The sequence below is a fragment of the Melanaphis sacchari genome, unplaced genomic scaffold (genome assembly GCF_002803265.2).
Source record: "Melanaphis sacchari strain LSU unplaced genomic scaffold, SCAv2.0 Contig9_pilon_pilon, whole genome shotgun sequence".
Classification (NCBI taxonomy): Eukaryota; Metazoa; Arthropoda; class Insecta; order Hemiptera; family Aphididae; genus Melanaphis; species Melanaphis sacchari.
In genome coordinates, this window is record NW_020271711.1 from 2,104,457 (window position 1) to 2,120,664 (window position 16,208).

General features: G+C 24.8%; 1 protein-coding gene across 4 annotated transcripts in view; it reads right to left on the reverse strand.

Moving 5' to 3' along the window:
* LOC112603280 (myosin-I heavy chain) overlaps positions 1-16,208 on the reverse strand; it is a 110,636-nt gene that overhangs the window by 23,904 nt on the left and 70,524 nt on the right. For all 4 annotated transcript variants that reach the window (XR_003115155.1, XM_025351790.1, XM_025351789.1 and 1 more), the window contains exon 4: positions 625-877. Coding sequence is in view for 3 of the 4 variants with exons in the window: in XM_025351790.1 (XP_025207575.1) it covers positions 625-877 (253 nt within the window). In the remaining variant the exon portion in view is untranslated. The remainder of the gene's footprint in view (positions 1-624; positions 878-16,208) is intronic.

The following is a 16,208-nucleotide window of genomic DNA, read 5'->3' on the forward strand; positions in this document are numbered from 1 at the left end:
TTTTATATTTATAACCAATAAAGTAAAATTGAAACGATTATTTTTCTCCATCTGCTTTGTCTGGATATAGGAGTTAATTTTTTTATGCATCATATTAAAGTGCCAAATCTTTGTTTTTATTTGAAAAATGTCATAATTATTTGAGTCTGTTTACACTAGGTACCTATTAATATTTTTAAATAACTCTCTCAATTAGATATCAACATATTTCCTCAGACAAAGCCACTGGTCTTCAAACTTATCTATATCGGTAAACCAAAACCATCCTGCTTCCTTTCTTCCACTAAATTAACTCAGTCCATTCATTTGGTTTTCGAAAATCATTTTTACTCGTATGGGGTAAAAATGTATTCCAGTTAAAAAATCTGCTAAAATATTTATTTTTTTATTGTTTATAAAATTATAGTTAATTATCTTATTAGAAAATATTGATAATATAACGCATAAGAAATCCGACAACAATTTTAAATGCATGTTCAAATTTAACTAAATTACATTTTTAATGTAAGCATGAGTATATGGATTATGTATTTGAAACCCGTCGATGTCACTTTACTTTTTATACAAGTCGTGTGAACCATATTATTTTATCATATCGTAGGTACAATATAATATTATACGCACCAAATGATTCCAAAATTGTGTTGGCTTCGAGTATCTGCTGTTCGACCCATGTGCTCACATTGCTGGTCACCGAGCACAAATACTGCAGGATGAATTTGGTGGTTTCCGTTTTGCCCGCTCCGCTTTCGCCAGATATCACACACGATTGGTCGATGTCGCCGGTTTGTAAGCTGTTGTAGGCCGCTTCCGCCACGGCAAATACGTGCGGTTCCAACATACCGATTTTTGATCCGTGATATTGAAATACATAGTCCTATAACAACATGTACGACGACGATTATATATTAGTATAATAATTATTACACCAACTTAGTCGTATAATTTTTAAGACGACTTATAAAATCATAAATATAATAGATTAGTGATTAAGCATTTAGACAGTACATTATGATAATATTATTGTAGATCCCGAATCGGACATTGAGAAATAGGTACTAAAAAAGATTTACAGTTGACTTGACAACAATAACGATATTTTCAATTTTATCATTTTAATTTAGGTTAGTCCGATCTCGTAATGTACGTATCGCGTGACGTTAAAAATAAACTTTGTAGATAGGTACCTCTATTACTTTTTGACTAACAAAATATTATTACACATCAAAATTCGGACAAGACCATTTTCAGTCATTATATTATTTTAGTGTAGATTCAAATCAAAGAAAAATTTAAAAATTTATTACCAAATTATTACCACGAAGATAAAGCCTAATCCGTGTTGTCTACGTCTTGCAAACTGCACAACATAACAAATTTATATTACCGATATTCTTCATGAATCAAAATAATTCCCGAACAGCCTTTTTCCCGAATAAAATATTTACCAAATAATATTTTCCGTTTTACGTTTAAGTATAATTCCATTCCGTAATATACTTATCACATAATGTTAGAAATATAAAATTTTTATCTTTGTTATATACCTATTACTCGACCATCAAAATACCTATCAGATACCAATATTCTACTGAAATGATAAGGTAAAATCAGTAGAATAAGCCATGATAAGGGGCCATTTGTTTGTAAAAACCTATTTAATCAATACAGCGAAAACATCGAGATTTATATTAGAAAACGTTGATATTTTTATTTTATCAGTTTTTAACGTTCTAATGCTTCAGGCCTTCTTCTGGCAGAGAATTGATGATACTATCACGTGTAAAATATAATAACTATTATTTACCGAAGTAAATACAACTGTAATAATAAATTAAATACAACATAGGTACAATTATTAAGGTAATGGTTTTAATTAGGTACCACACAATTAGTCAATGACAAAAAAAGTTCATTAATGTAATCACTTACTAAAAGGTATTGTAATTTACATAACTTGGCGTTTTCAAATATTATTACAAGAACAATACATTTATATTTTGGATCTCGAATAAATAATTCAGTGTAAATAAATTATAAATTAAAAATTAATAAGAAAGAACACTATTTTCAATTATTCAATTCCGTAAAATAATTATTTATATACTTATTCTACCGCTCGTTACGGGTTTTCTAGTAAAAACTACTAGTGGTTCAAAAAATTAATTAATTTAGTTTTCAGCATTTTGGTACCTACATTGGCTACTGTGATAGTTAAATTAGATTGCACAATAACAAAAATTAAATGAAGTTCAGTGGTATAATGAAAAATATAATAACAATATTCAATTTGAGGTAGCAAAAGATGCATGGGTATTACATAACTAGAAATTAATTTGTTTCCTAAAATATCAAATCAATAATGCATTTCAATGATTGATTAGATAGATACTTGAGATGAATAAAATTAATTTGGTTTAATCTAAGTACTTTTAAGTTTAAATAACATTTTTTAAACGGTAAGATATTCAATAGACAATAATCCATTATTTTGTCGGCGGTCATGTCACGTACTCGTGTACGGTTAAAAATCCTTTAAGTACATATTGTTATTTATTCTTTCGCAGTTTTTCGTAATTTTCTCTAAATCTGCTGAAAACCACTTTGAAATTCAAATAACGACCTACGAAACATTTCAGATTCCAATCTATTAAATAAAGTGGTATGAAACTTTTTTTTTTACCGCGCAAATTCGTATCACAGTAAAAATATAAGTTTTAAGTATTACAAAACGCGATCAAGATTATTAGAAGTATCTAAGTCTATAACTGTGTGAATTTTTCAACATTATATTGTTTAATAAAGGGATAATAAAATATAGAATTTTGTTTTTATTATTGTTGTTGAATAGAGTATTGGGGTCGTGAACGCGTTTATTTTAATTTTGACCTTTATTAAAATGCCATAATGTAACAATAGAAAAATGATGGGCTGAGTAACGTATTACACGTGCAGTTGGTACATTTGTCTACATTTTCTGACTATAAGCCATGCTATAAAATAGCTTAGCCTAAGGGTGATTTGGTATTTATTAAATTCGTTTATTTATTTGTTGAACACTTGATTGGATGGTAGAGTAAATTGCATACTCGTATATTATATTATTATATATTAAATACAATTTCACGTCATTTTAAATCACAACGTTGTCATAACAATCGTTTGATTATTTTGATATAATAGGTTGTGAAATATTATGATTAAAAATTGAAAATAACTTAAAAGAAAACTAGTTTTGAGAACATAAATTAAATTACATACAATTCCTTAGAGTAATAATTTAAATAAACCTTTATTTAATCTCGCTAAGTATACATATATACCAATTACCTAGATGCTTGATATTTTTCATTGTATAAGATTTAAAATTTTAATTTCAAATATATTTCATCGTTTACAAATTAACCTACACGTTTTTACCGTCATTATAATATTCTAAAGTAACATGGCATAAATATATTATGGTTATCTAAATTAAATTGAATTCGAACGAAAATTTTTTTTAAGGTAAATTTTAAAATTTCATAATTAGGTATCTAATATGATAATGGCCTACCTATATTTTGTTTCAAACGACTAAAACTATTGATCGTAATTCATCATACAAGCATGAATTCGTTCGAAATTGCTTTTTAAAAGTTAAATAATTTAATCCAGTATAATTTAATTTGGCTCCAGCTCAAAAATTATTGGACCGACTTAAAATACAGAAATGTTAAATGTTATCGTTTTTAACTGTATTCCTATATTTAATGCTTGAACCCGGCGCATCCATTTATACGTCGTTTTCATATTTTATTATGTACTGTGATTTATATCGTAATATATGAAAATCTACCACCAGTATGAATAAATTTAATAAGTCTATTCGCTTCGTTCAACACATATTGGTAAAAAGAATGAATCTAGCGACGAGGGTGGTTATACATTATAAATAATATGGATGATTATTACTTTATGCGATAATAATAGTTGAACATTTTCGTTATTTCTGTAACCTTCAATTTTATGGTCCAACATACGCATGTACCATACGTTTCACACCAATTGGCAATAAGTAACTTGTTGACACGTATTTCATATTAAATTATAAGATCACAATATGTTCACAAGCAGTACAAATATAATCTCGAACCACATAAACGCTATAACATATACCTATAAACGATAATAAAGAGCCAGCCTCTCACCATCTGCAGCTAAATAAACTCGAAAAATAAACATTAAAAACCTATAAATAATTTATAAGTACTCGTGACACTTGAATTTGAATTCCATGTTATTTTGTAATTTTGAAATCATTTATGTACTGTTTAATATTATGATGTTGGACAACAAGTGGATTCGATCCTCATTGTTTTAATTAGTATAGTACATTATAAGCCTTATAAGCGTTTTTATCATTGTTGTATACTTATATTAAAATCAGGTTTTTGGGAGAAAAAAAAAATCAAAAATGTAGACTTAATTCGATCGGTATAATTAACTAAATTTGGACTAATAATTGAGTAACATAGTATTATTTGTAAATTAACATAGTATAAAAAGTCATTTAAAAATCATGTTTTAGAATTTAATATATACAGTAGTATTTATTGAAAAACTTATTTTATACATTTAGGTTTAGACTTTAACATTATCTAACTATTGTACTACAATAAAAAAAAATCTAAAAAATAAAGTATTATATTAGAAATAAGAAAAGTGTACTATTTAATAAATTATATAACATTATACAATTATTTAATACCAACTAACATTTTTAGCGCATTTGGCAATATAATTTATATTTATTATAATAATTTTAATTTAAAACTACAAAAAACTGAAATAAACGTTGACGAGATTACATAATATTATAGGAGTAACACCGGTAAGAAAAGATTTTTTTATATTTTTTTTTTCATTTTTTATCGTATACTTACCGGTGCTGAAGGGGGGCCGTCAATTGGTGAGATGGTCCTCACCAGCTGTGGTTTACAACCCCTTTTGCTACAAAGAAGGAGTCCTCTTAGGGGGGACCATTCGTGGAACAGGCGTAGAATTATGCCTAGGACTGTGCAACGTTCAAAGGATTTAACCTTATATGCTACCAACGAACAAAGAAGGGGTGAGAAGATGGGGTTCGATACCATGTGGTGTCAGGGACGTTATCGTACAGGTATATGTCGAATGCACCAAAAATTGTGTGTAGAAAAAAAAAAAGATTCATATAAATTATGTATATATTACACCAGACGGTATTGAATTACATACAATTACATACAAAGGGTTAACGTCAATTGTGCCAAAAATTACAGACTTATTACAATTTATTTAATTCATTTTTTTTAAATTTTTTTTTTTTTTTACAATTTATTCTATATGTTCTTATATGTTACTGTATTTGAGTATAAATAAGATTAATTCTCAATAAGTAATTTTATGGCTTTTAATATTGACTTATAACTTATAACTGATTACAATTAATAACAATTTAGAAAACATTTGTATTTTTTTTTTTTTTTTTTGCATACTTGATTAAAATAAAATGTATAGAAAATTAATAGTGAACATTTTCTTTATAATATTTTCCTGACGCAATCGATGTATTCCTAATTAATTTGCGATAAATTCACTGGCATAAGAGATTTATACCTTTTTAAATTGTAATAAACATACCGTCGTAAAAGATATATATTATATATATATATTTCAGATTGTTTTAAAAAATTAGTGCAATTCACTAATATGGTTTGACATTTATCTGACTTCCAAAAAATAAAACTATTGGCCGTTGATTACAATATAATATTATGAACTATTCGGTACAAAATCGTCACATTAAGTGCAGCCAATTATCGGTTCTTAAAGTAATAACTAATAGCCATGGTAGTTATAACTGGATGAAAATAAATACCGAATGCTAGATAGCGCTGTAATATCCTGTTCGTATGTATAAATGGTATTAAACTCCTAAAGACAAGTACTATTTAAATGAAAAACGCGAAGGTAAAAAATATAAACATTAATAATATTAAAATGTAAAAATGCCACTGTTACACACTGATTAAAATATAAATTTATATAGCCTTATTTATATTAAGTATATTTATTTTAAATTCTAAATGAAGATCTAAATCATTATTCAATCACAGCGCGTTGTATAATTCTGTTATCGGTAGTTTTATAAAAGAGAAAAAAAATATTAATTATTAATAATAATATAGCATTATTAAAATATGAGGTTCCACATAAAATATCAGTCAATTATTTTGTTACTGAATAGAATAAATTTGGTTTTAATAACATATCATAAGTAATTACAAATATGTATGTATATTATTATATTGTTTTTTGTTTTTCTAAACTTTTATCTTGTTTGGGTCAAACACTGTGTGACACATTACACCATTCGTTTAAGTAATAGGAGAATGCCATTAAGTTTTATAATGACAATTTTTTCAAACTAAAATACGACACTATAATACTTATATAGATACACGTGTAATAGGTACCTAACAGGCAGTGAGTCTGTGTACAAAATTAGTAAACATTTTCCATCCTCTAACTGTGACTAATTTTCTGACGTGTTTGCGCTGCTAATGAGATTGTAAATAATTTGGGTAAAATCCAGTCAATCTGCAATGCACGGTATGCACGCTCACTGGTAAGTATCCGTTGAATAAATATTATGTAGTCGGCCTAGAGTCGTGCAAGTTTTTATTTAATCGGACTAAGCGAAACCAGTGTTACCGTTAGAATTCGATATTTAAATAACACGTAAAATATGTTAAACCGCATGTTTTATTCATTCATTAAATTTTTTTCTACAAAGCGTAATTGAATAAATTATAATACTGTGGATTCACCGTCATCAAAACAATAATATTCAAAATATTTTAATGTACTATTTTATGATACTATTCAGTGATGTAGCTAGGATTTTTCTTCGAGGAGTAGGAAATTTTATTATATAAGAGAGGCTCAACTAGAATCTTTTATAAATAGTTTGGTATGCTGATGCTGCGAGTATTTTATGATATTTTAGAGTTTTGCAGCAAATTTCAGTTTTCACACAAATTATTTCAATTTTAATCCAATAAAATAACGTCTTACGTCTTAATACGTATATACAACACTGAAAACATATTAAAATTTTTCTTAAATTTCTGGGTGGGATTTCGTCACCATACCAATTTTATAATACTAATTATTATCGTTCAGAATCAATATTTTAATTACCGTTATGCTGATTATTATTGTATTATATTTTCCATATCATGTCGGATCCCGTGTATATTTAAAAAAAAAAAAAAACCATTAATGTATCTCTATAGACAATTTACATTTTATAATAATTATATTAACATTAATTCGAAATGAAGTAATTATAATTACATTTTCATCGTATTTAAATTATCTGGTTTAAAATATTCTTTTGTTTAATAATTCCTTTGAAATCGTTTATATTATATTTTAGTGCTCATCTAGTCAAATCCTTATAGCTTATGTATAATATGACATAATTATTAATCAATAACTATATTATTGAATTTTAAAATCCATATTAAGTGGGCGCACTTCGTAAGAGTTTAATACTTTATTATGTATTATGTGACTTAAGTGCTCAAAGCCGTGTGATTTTTTTAAACACCTACTATGCTACTATAGTCTCATCTTAGGTTATACCCTGCAGCCACAGACATGTAATTACACGTAGTTAACGAACCACTCTATATATATATATATACTTACAACCTACTTATTAATCATCGACATATCACTAGTTTATAACTGATTTGCAATGTACAACCTGGTATTATTATATCGGTATATTAAAGTGTCGAGTGTCGATTATTAGGATTATGTATAGAAAAAGTTAGGTGATTCTTAAATTGCAGAATAGATATTGACGATGATAAATCTTTTATTATTATATGAATTTATAGCAATAATTGATAATTTCCTATGTTTGCTATATAAAATAAGTATAACTAAATAATAGCTATCAATACTAATTATTTTTTTCATAATTTCATTGAAATATTTAGTAATATAAAATGTCACTCTTTTTGAAATATTTGTTTGATAAATAAGATCTTAGATTGGCGTCTAGAATGGAAGTGTTAAATTTAATTTGAGAGCGATTATCATCATCGTTGTGTTTCATGAAAACGACGCCGAATAAAGATGATTTTAAAGTTTTTGTTATTAGTATTATTATTTTTGATTCGATTTTAACCAATATCTTTTCGATAAATTGTTCAAATATTTAAATTTCTTTTGACCGGATTAATGTTAGGTAAATAATGTGATTTATTACATCAACGTTTTTAAGACTTTTGAAATTAATTGTCAAACATCTATACAGCGAATTCATTGGCAATTTTAGTACTTTTACAAATTAATTAAATTTTCTTGAATTTTTTTTTTTCATATTGTTATTTAATATTCTCTATAAACTTAAAATTAAATTTTATATTTGTGCCCATTTTCAAACGGTAGCGCGTGTGAATTATTGACGAAACTTTAAAAGTTCCAACTACTTAACTGCTCTAAAAGATATTTCACAGAAGAAAAAAATTCCTCATCGTCGTAAAAGCAATAGTTTTTTCTTCTCTATAGTCGTTTCGAAGTAAAAAAGAAATCAATGATTATGCATACAACTTGAGCGTCCGAATGAAATGGTACAAAAGCTGAATCCATAAGAATAATTTGACTGGTAGGTCATTCCTCAACTCTACAATTTTTAAACAGCTTCAAACCCAGATGATAATCGTAAAAGTAATATAAATACAACTTAAAATGTCTTATAGATATTTAAATCTGTGATATTATTTCAGTTTATCTACCTTTTCAGTTTCTGAAAAATATTTATGTACAAAAACCAAAAGTGAAAAAATTGATAAAAAAAAATTAACTTAGATTTCTTAATTTTAGTTAACATTAACAACTTAATGCTTTAACTTAACAAATAATATACTTAATTTTTAAATTTCAAATAAATATGGAAAAAATAACTTATTTAACTCAGTTAAAAAAAAAATTAATTAATTTTTATTTTATTCACTGCTTAAGTGTTTGGTTACAAATATTATACTTTTTACTTAACTTATTTCATATTATCTATAGTAGTGATTACAGAGCATTGTTGAAATTAAACCGAATACATATTAGTATCAACAATAATATATTACTTTAAAGATAATTTATTTTTATTTAAATTAAAAATTATTATATGTTATAAATACATAGACTGCACAGTAGTTAAATAATAAAATTACTCATTTTGACTTAACACTTGTAAATACAAACTAAAATCATGATAATAATTTAACGCGTTGTTTTTCAAATTAATTGTTAAAAAAGTAAGTAATTTATATTTATTTATTTTTTAGTAAGTTATTTCAATGGATTAATTGACTATTTAAGTTATTAAATTAACTAGGTAGTTAAAAGTTTTAAATAAAGGTATCTTTTTTACTTGTCAGTGTTCACCTTTAACAAAATTAGTAATCGGCCACCATTAAAAACTATTTTGCTATTACACTTATTGTAATAATTTATATTTTAATTCAATACTGCCGTAAAAAATACTTAACTATTACAACTACTATTTTGCAGAGTTTTATTTGGGTTCAATAATGATTATAAACAATTATTATACATATTTTTTAATAATATTAATTGTACATATATTATAGTATATGATGGTGTTAGTGAAACGGATATAAAAAAGATGTGGTAACAAAAATTAAATCATACGATTGGTATCTACCAAAAGTACAAGAATTCAATGTAAAGATAAAATCACCGGTCACGCTTATTTGATAGTTTGTAAATAAATAAGTGCCCCTCAAAAACTATTTGAATTGCAATTCTATACGGTTCATCGTATTTATTATTATTATTTGATACGTTCAAATTTAAATAGTAATATAACACCTACTAAACTAATAATTAGACGACAGACGGCAATTTCGTTGTAACAATGTCATAAAGACTATTATGCAACTGTTGTGATTCGAGATAAACGTCGGAATCCCAATTTGGACAAATTTTAAAACTATTATAGCTAAATATAATAGATCTTTAGTATAATAATGATAATAATAATACGAATATAAATATATATATAATATAATTTATCATATTAAAGCTATTATAATGGCTTATTTTTATTCTATGATAATATGTTATTCATGCTTATTATTCAGTTTTAATAATTTATTTTTGAATGACACCAATCCGTTTTTAATTTTTTTAATCCTTAAAAAGTAAAAAAAATATTTAAGTGTATAATACTCCGATAAAATAATGTTTTATGCTAGTTCAAGGTAAAAAAAAAAACATCACTCTATTTACAATAATTTACAATTTTTTGACTTATGAGCTATAACTAAGAGTGTGGATTTTTATGCTCTTACCTAAAAGTTTAAAATATATGCTTATATGCTCGAAAAAAACTTTCAAAATATTCGTTAAAAACTGATCATATATACATTTTGGTAAAAGTAATTTTGACCATACGTATATACGAGTATATATATATATATATATATATATATATATAAATTAAGAAATTGAGTAATTTTATTATTTAATTATATATGTTATAACTATAATACATAGTTGTATGTATTATTCTCTGTGTTTACAAAAAATGTAGTATAATGTGTATTACATATTCATACAACTTAAGTGACAAAAAGTAATAAAATCTTCAATAAAAACTCTGAAAATAATTTTACCTAAAAGTCAAAAGTATAATTCAATCAAAACTACCGATGAAATAAAATATCAATAAAGAAAAAAACTGATAGTTGAATAATAATATTTCTAAGTAATAAATTCAAACAAAAAAATAATGAATTTTGTATTTCAAAAATTATCTACAATTGTATTTATGATAAGTTACATAAAGCTTAATAAATATAGTATGTAAATATTTAAAAAGCCGTTTTCTAAACGAGTGTACCAGCTACAAACAACAAACAGTATTGAATAAATATATATAGCTTTTTTTTACATCATCTTAAAAACATAAAAAATAAAAATAAAAATAGATAATGATTTTAATGTTTACACTATTGAAACAGTAATTAATAGGTTATATAGATTTAATTACGTTAAATAAAATTTAACTATTACTAGGCAGAATTTTAAAATGCCGCTTTTATTTTGGAGTTACTTGAAGTTTTTATTAATTTTGCGGCATATAACTTTTTAATCGTTTTTATTAATTTCACAAGTCAATTATAAACCATGGGTCACAAATATACAGTTATGCGTATTGCGGGTGCAATTATATTCAAAACAATTCTATCAAATAAGCATATTAATATTCATTAATATTCAGTAATTATGGACTTGTGTAAAATGTTAATTGTTACCGAAAATTGACCACATGGCATTTTATACAGGAAAGTTGTTATTTAATAACATTATAACAATTATTGTAGCAATTGATAATAATTGGTTTGATAGTGTTCTACCACACGTTTGAATTACTAGTATCTGTATAATAATTGTTTAGTTAATTATTTATTGGTTCGTTGCATTTTTAATTAGAAAATTACTATTAGATATAAAATAATTTATGAGAACAATCACGTGAACAGAATATTTTATTAGTGAAACACATGTTATTACTTTTGCTTGTATAACGTTTTAAAAAAAAATAATCAAATGAACTTTTAGACGCTGACTTAATAAATTAAGAACTTTTTGAAGTCAATAATAAATTATATACTTTGAGATAAAATTAATTATTGGATGTAGTCTTATAGGTGTAACTAACTAGGTTTAGTGGAAGAGGAATTAAGTCTCATTGAAAATTATTTCTTTCTCAATGATATTTATAGTTCTTTGACGATTTGTTCTGTATTAAAAAAATAATTTTGATATAAACAAATCAAAGAACTATTTAAATTATATCATATGAATTGACAGAATATAATTAATATGTAATTTATAATAAAGCTTTTTTAAACATATTATATTTTATTGTATAATGTAATACCTACCTATTAACAGACTATACTAAGCTCAAACATCTCTATTTATCATAATGATATTTGTGTGATACCTAATACTTTAATACTGTTTCTTGTAGTGGTATATTTTTTGATATAATTTATCGTTGTAATAATACTCTATTATAGTATTATGATTATTGTTTTCCGTTTTTTTCATATACAATTGTCTACGGTTATACGATTTTAATATAAAAATGTTTTTGAAAATAGTACATTATTCAGCCATCCAATCATGGCATATATTCTACATTAAATTTTGTTTTGGGAAAAACTCTCAAAACTTGAGCTCCCAAAGTATCCCCCCTCAATCATACTAATGGACATAATGGACATAACATGGTGCTTTCGTGGCGTGTATATTTCATAAAAAAAAAATTAATGGATCATATAATTATATTATAATAGATAGTACCTACATTGTTATAATGATATCTACATGATATTATATTTCTTGTTCTATTCATTAAACCTCGAGACAAGTAGATAATCCATTAGGGTTGCCCGCGTGATGATGTATGTAATATTATTGTTATTGAATTACCTAGTGTATTTCTAACATCCGAGCAAGGATTTGCGCAGGCCGATCCTATTTTCCCCGTCATGGCATTTGCTAAGCTCGACAAACCTGATGTAATGATGTATATATAAGCTTTTATACAAATAACATATAATTCATAAAATTCATTATTTACATTGAAAGAGTGCTTCTTTTTATGAGAGGCTACATTGCGCATTTTGTCGGTAATTATGTATCTATTTATTTTGCGCACTTAAAAAATCAAAAAAAATGGGTAATCCTTTATAATATGGTAAACGGCAAAAAAAATCGGTTAAAAAAACTTAAGAAAAAAATGTCTGGGCACAAAAAAAAGTTAATTATTTATGAAGTATCAAAAAATTAAAATTAAATAGCTTAAATTTAATCTATGTTATACTACAGTTATTAATACGATATTTAATGTTATAAAAAATAATTTTATAATTTATACCTTATAATATCATAATAATAAAATAGTTAATTTTTTTGATGAATAATTCACTATTTTTAAATATATTATACTTTATCGTAATTTTAGACCTTTTATCTGGACTCCATTTCCTTAGAGATTTTTTCCTGGATTTTTCACCTAAAGCAATTTTATTTGCACTAATTCAAGCTTCTAAATTAGTCTATTATTTATTAGGCACAATATTAATTTATAATGCAATTACGTATCCATAATTACCATAATTAAAAATAAAACAATATATTATTTATCTATAGTTATATTGAATAATGACATAACTTAACAAACTCATTTTTATTATTATTATTATTATTAATTTTATTTGATATGTTTAATTAGTATGTAGATGAGACGCCATGCTATTTAATAGTCTAAAACTTCCAAACAATAAAATTAATTTTTATTATACCTATAATAGTATTATTCGATAAACTTTAAAATTAAACATGATTGATTACATTTACTAAGTTTTATTTGAAATTTCTATATCTTTCTAGGTATTTAATCGATTGTGTGATACGAATCTGACAAAAAAATGTATACTTAACATATTTTTCATTCCAAATAATCCTAAACGGAATAAATATATAAAAAAAAAAATTACGCAGTAATTGTTTTACATCATTATTGATATAGAATGTTTAAATATTATATAGGTATATCTTTCAAATCTATTATTGACTAACTCAATCTTCATTTCATCTTAATCAATTAATGTAATATACAAATAATATTTATATTTCAATATAATTTTATCGTATAAAATTCATCAACTACATTGTATATGAATTTTTCCACCGATAAAGTAATTTTATAACATTACCGTTACCTAATGCGATTGTATATTATACAGAGTTGAAATAATATTTTAAATTGCAATTCACAACAAATTATACTACCGATTGATTTTATACTTAGTTACTCGGTGGTTTTCTACCGTCTGCCGTCTGCGTACTATATTTTTATGAGAATCCCTACTCTCTAGCTGTAGGTTATTTGTTTACATTATATAATATGGTCTTGTGCATAAACATCAAAATTATATACAAGACTTGAGTTTCCTCGAAATTAAAATTGAAACAAAAACATATACCAACTACGAGAATAACAGTTAAACAATATAAATAACATTTACATTAATATATTTTATTTCAAAAGTTAATTTTACATTTTCGTAAATTTGTTCAATATTCTTAAATAGGCCAACATGATAAATGATCCTATACACTTACTTCTATCTAATTAAAAAAAAAATATGTATATAATATGAAGCCCACTTTTTCAACATTTTTCAATAACAATTAACAACGTAGAATAGATTTTAGTATCAATATACATAAAACTTACTACACATAGTTACTAGTTTACATAAACATCTTCAATGTTTTGATCTCGCATTGTCATTTATTTATGATTTGAATATTATTATGTATTTAAAGATTAAACTACTAAAAAAAAACTACTACTTTATTTTTCACTTTTCAACTTTTTTACTAAAGTTAATATTATGTGCATATATATTTTTTGATAAAAAAATTAAATACAAGATTAAGATAAGTCAATAGATAGAATACCTAATTATTAATAAATAGTAATTTATTTTCGATGTTCCCGGTTATCCTCGGAGATTCTAGGAAATTCTCACCAAGTTACGTTCCCGGAAATTGCCCAACCCTAATTACAATGCATTATTTTCGATTGTATAATTATTGCTGATTGTCAGAATATAGAATATGCATTTCCATTTAATATTGCACCTCCACCATATCCTGTATGTATTTGTAGTCTACTGATCGCATAATATTTATTATATTTTATTATGTGCATTATACGTTACTATAAGAAAACCGGATTAATAATAGGTACACGTATAAACGCCATATTAATTCACTGAGCGTGTTTGTTTCGCTAGTATTTATATATCATTATACTATGTAGGTACCCATAATTCCGTTTCGAATTTCAAACAACAAGTGTCGATTTTGACGTAGGTACACTATTCAATACATAAAATACTGTATAATATACTTTCTTTTTTAACTGCCTCATAAATCATGAACTCAGAACGTGTAATAATATTGAAATAGTTCTTAAAAATAACAAAACGCACAACTTATTTTCACAAGCGTCATTTAACATTTTCAAACGATTTGTTTTAGTGATACTTTAGTAAATTTTAACCAATAATTTTAATTTTAAAGGGCCGTGCTTTTATTAATTAAAGTCTTGTATATTTGTATTATTGTATACTTGCTCTAAACATAACTTTGTATTTATTTGATTTTTCTACAAAAACTAAAACTAGCTTAAAGATTAATTACAATTTACGATTTAATCTTCTGTAGTTTTAAATTTATTTTAGAGTGATTTTAATTATTAGGTATAATAATCATATAAGCATATCTCTTATTTGTACAACACATGATAATATGTAAACATGTTTTTTATTAACCAAATAACAGTCAGTAAACGTGTTAAATTCATGTATTACAAAAATTGTGTAAATAATTGCTTAATATCAAAACATATTAATATAATGAATTTCGATAATCGCCAATCACTTCAAATATAGAATTATTTTTCAAATAATTTCATGAAATGAAATAAACGGACTTTGTGTCACTCGATAAAATAAACTTTTTTGGAAATATTATATTATTATACAATCATAGAAACGAAGAACACACAATATGGTATGTAATATTAGAAAACCATTCATTTTAATTTACATTTTCTCTTAACAAAAATACCTATAACCTACTGATATAAAACAAAGGAATTCGTTTGTAATCCCATTCCAAATATTATTGTAAAACTAATGTAAATGTGTAATTATTTTTTTTTTAATTCTTCTATTTCATACTACAACTTTTAATGATATATAACATAATATCATGGTAATATTTACTTTATTTGCAAAATTCTTTTTACCAACAAGTTAAAAAATGACTTAATAATATATTAGTACATACTAAGTGTATCAATATAAACTCGAATATTAGTATTATTATTTGTGTGTACCAGATTAAACAAAAGAATTTCTAACATATTAAAAACAGTGTACACTAGGACCAAAACAGCAAAAACAAATTGCATATTTAAATCGTGTACATACGTTGATTGATAGAATTGACCAATAATATAAGAAACACATAGTAAGTACCAAGTACTACTACTAATA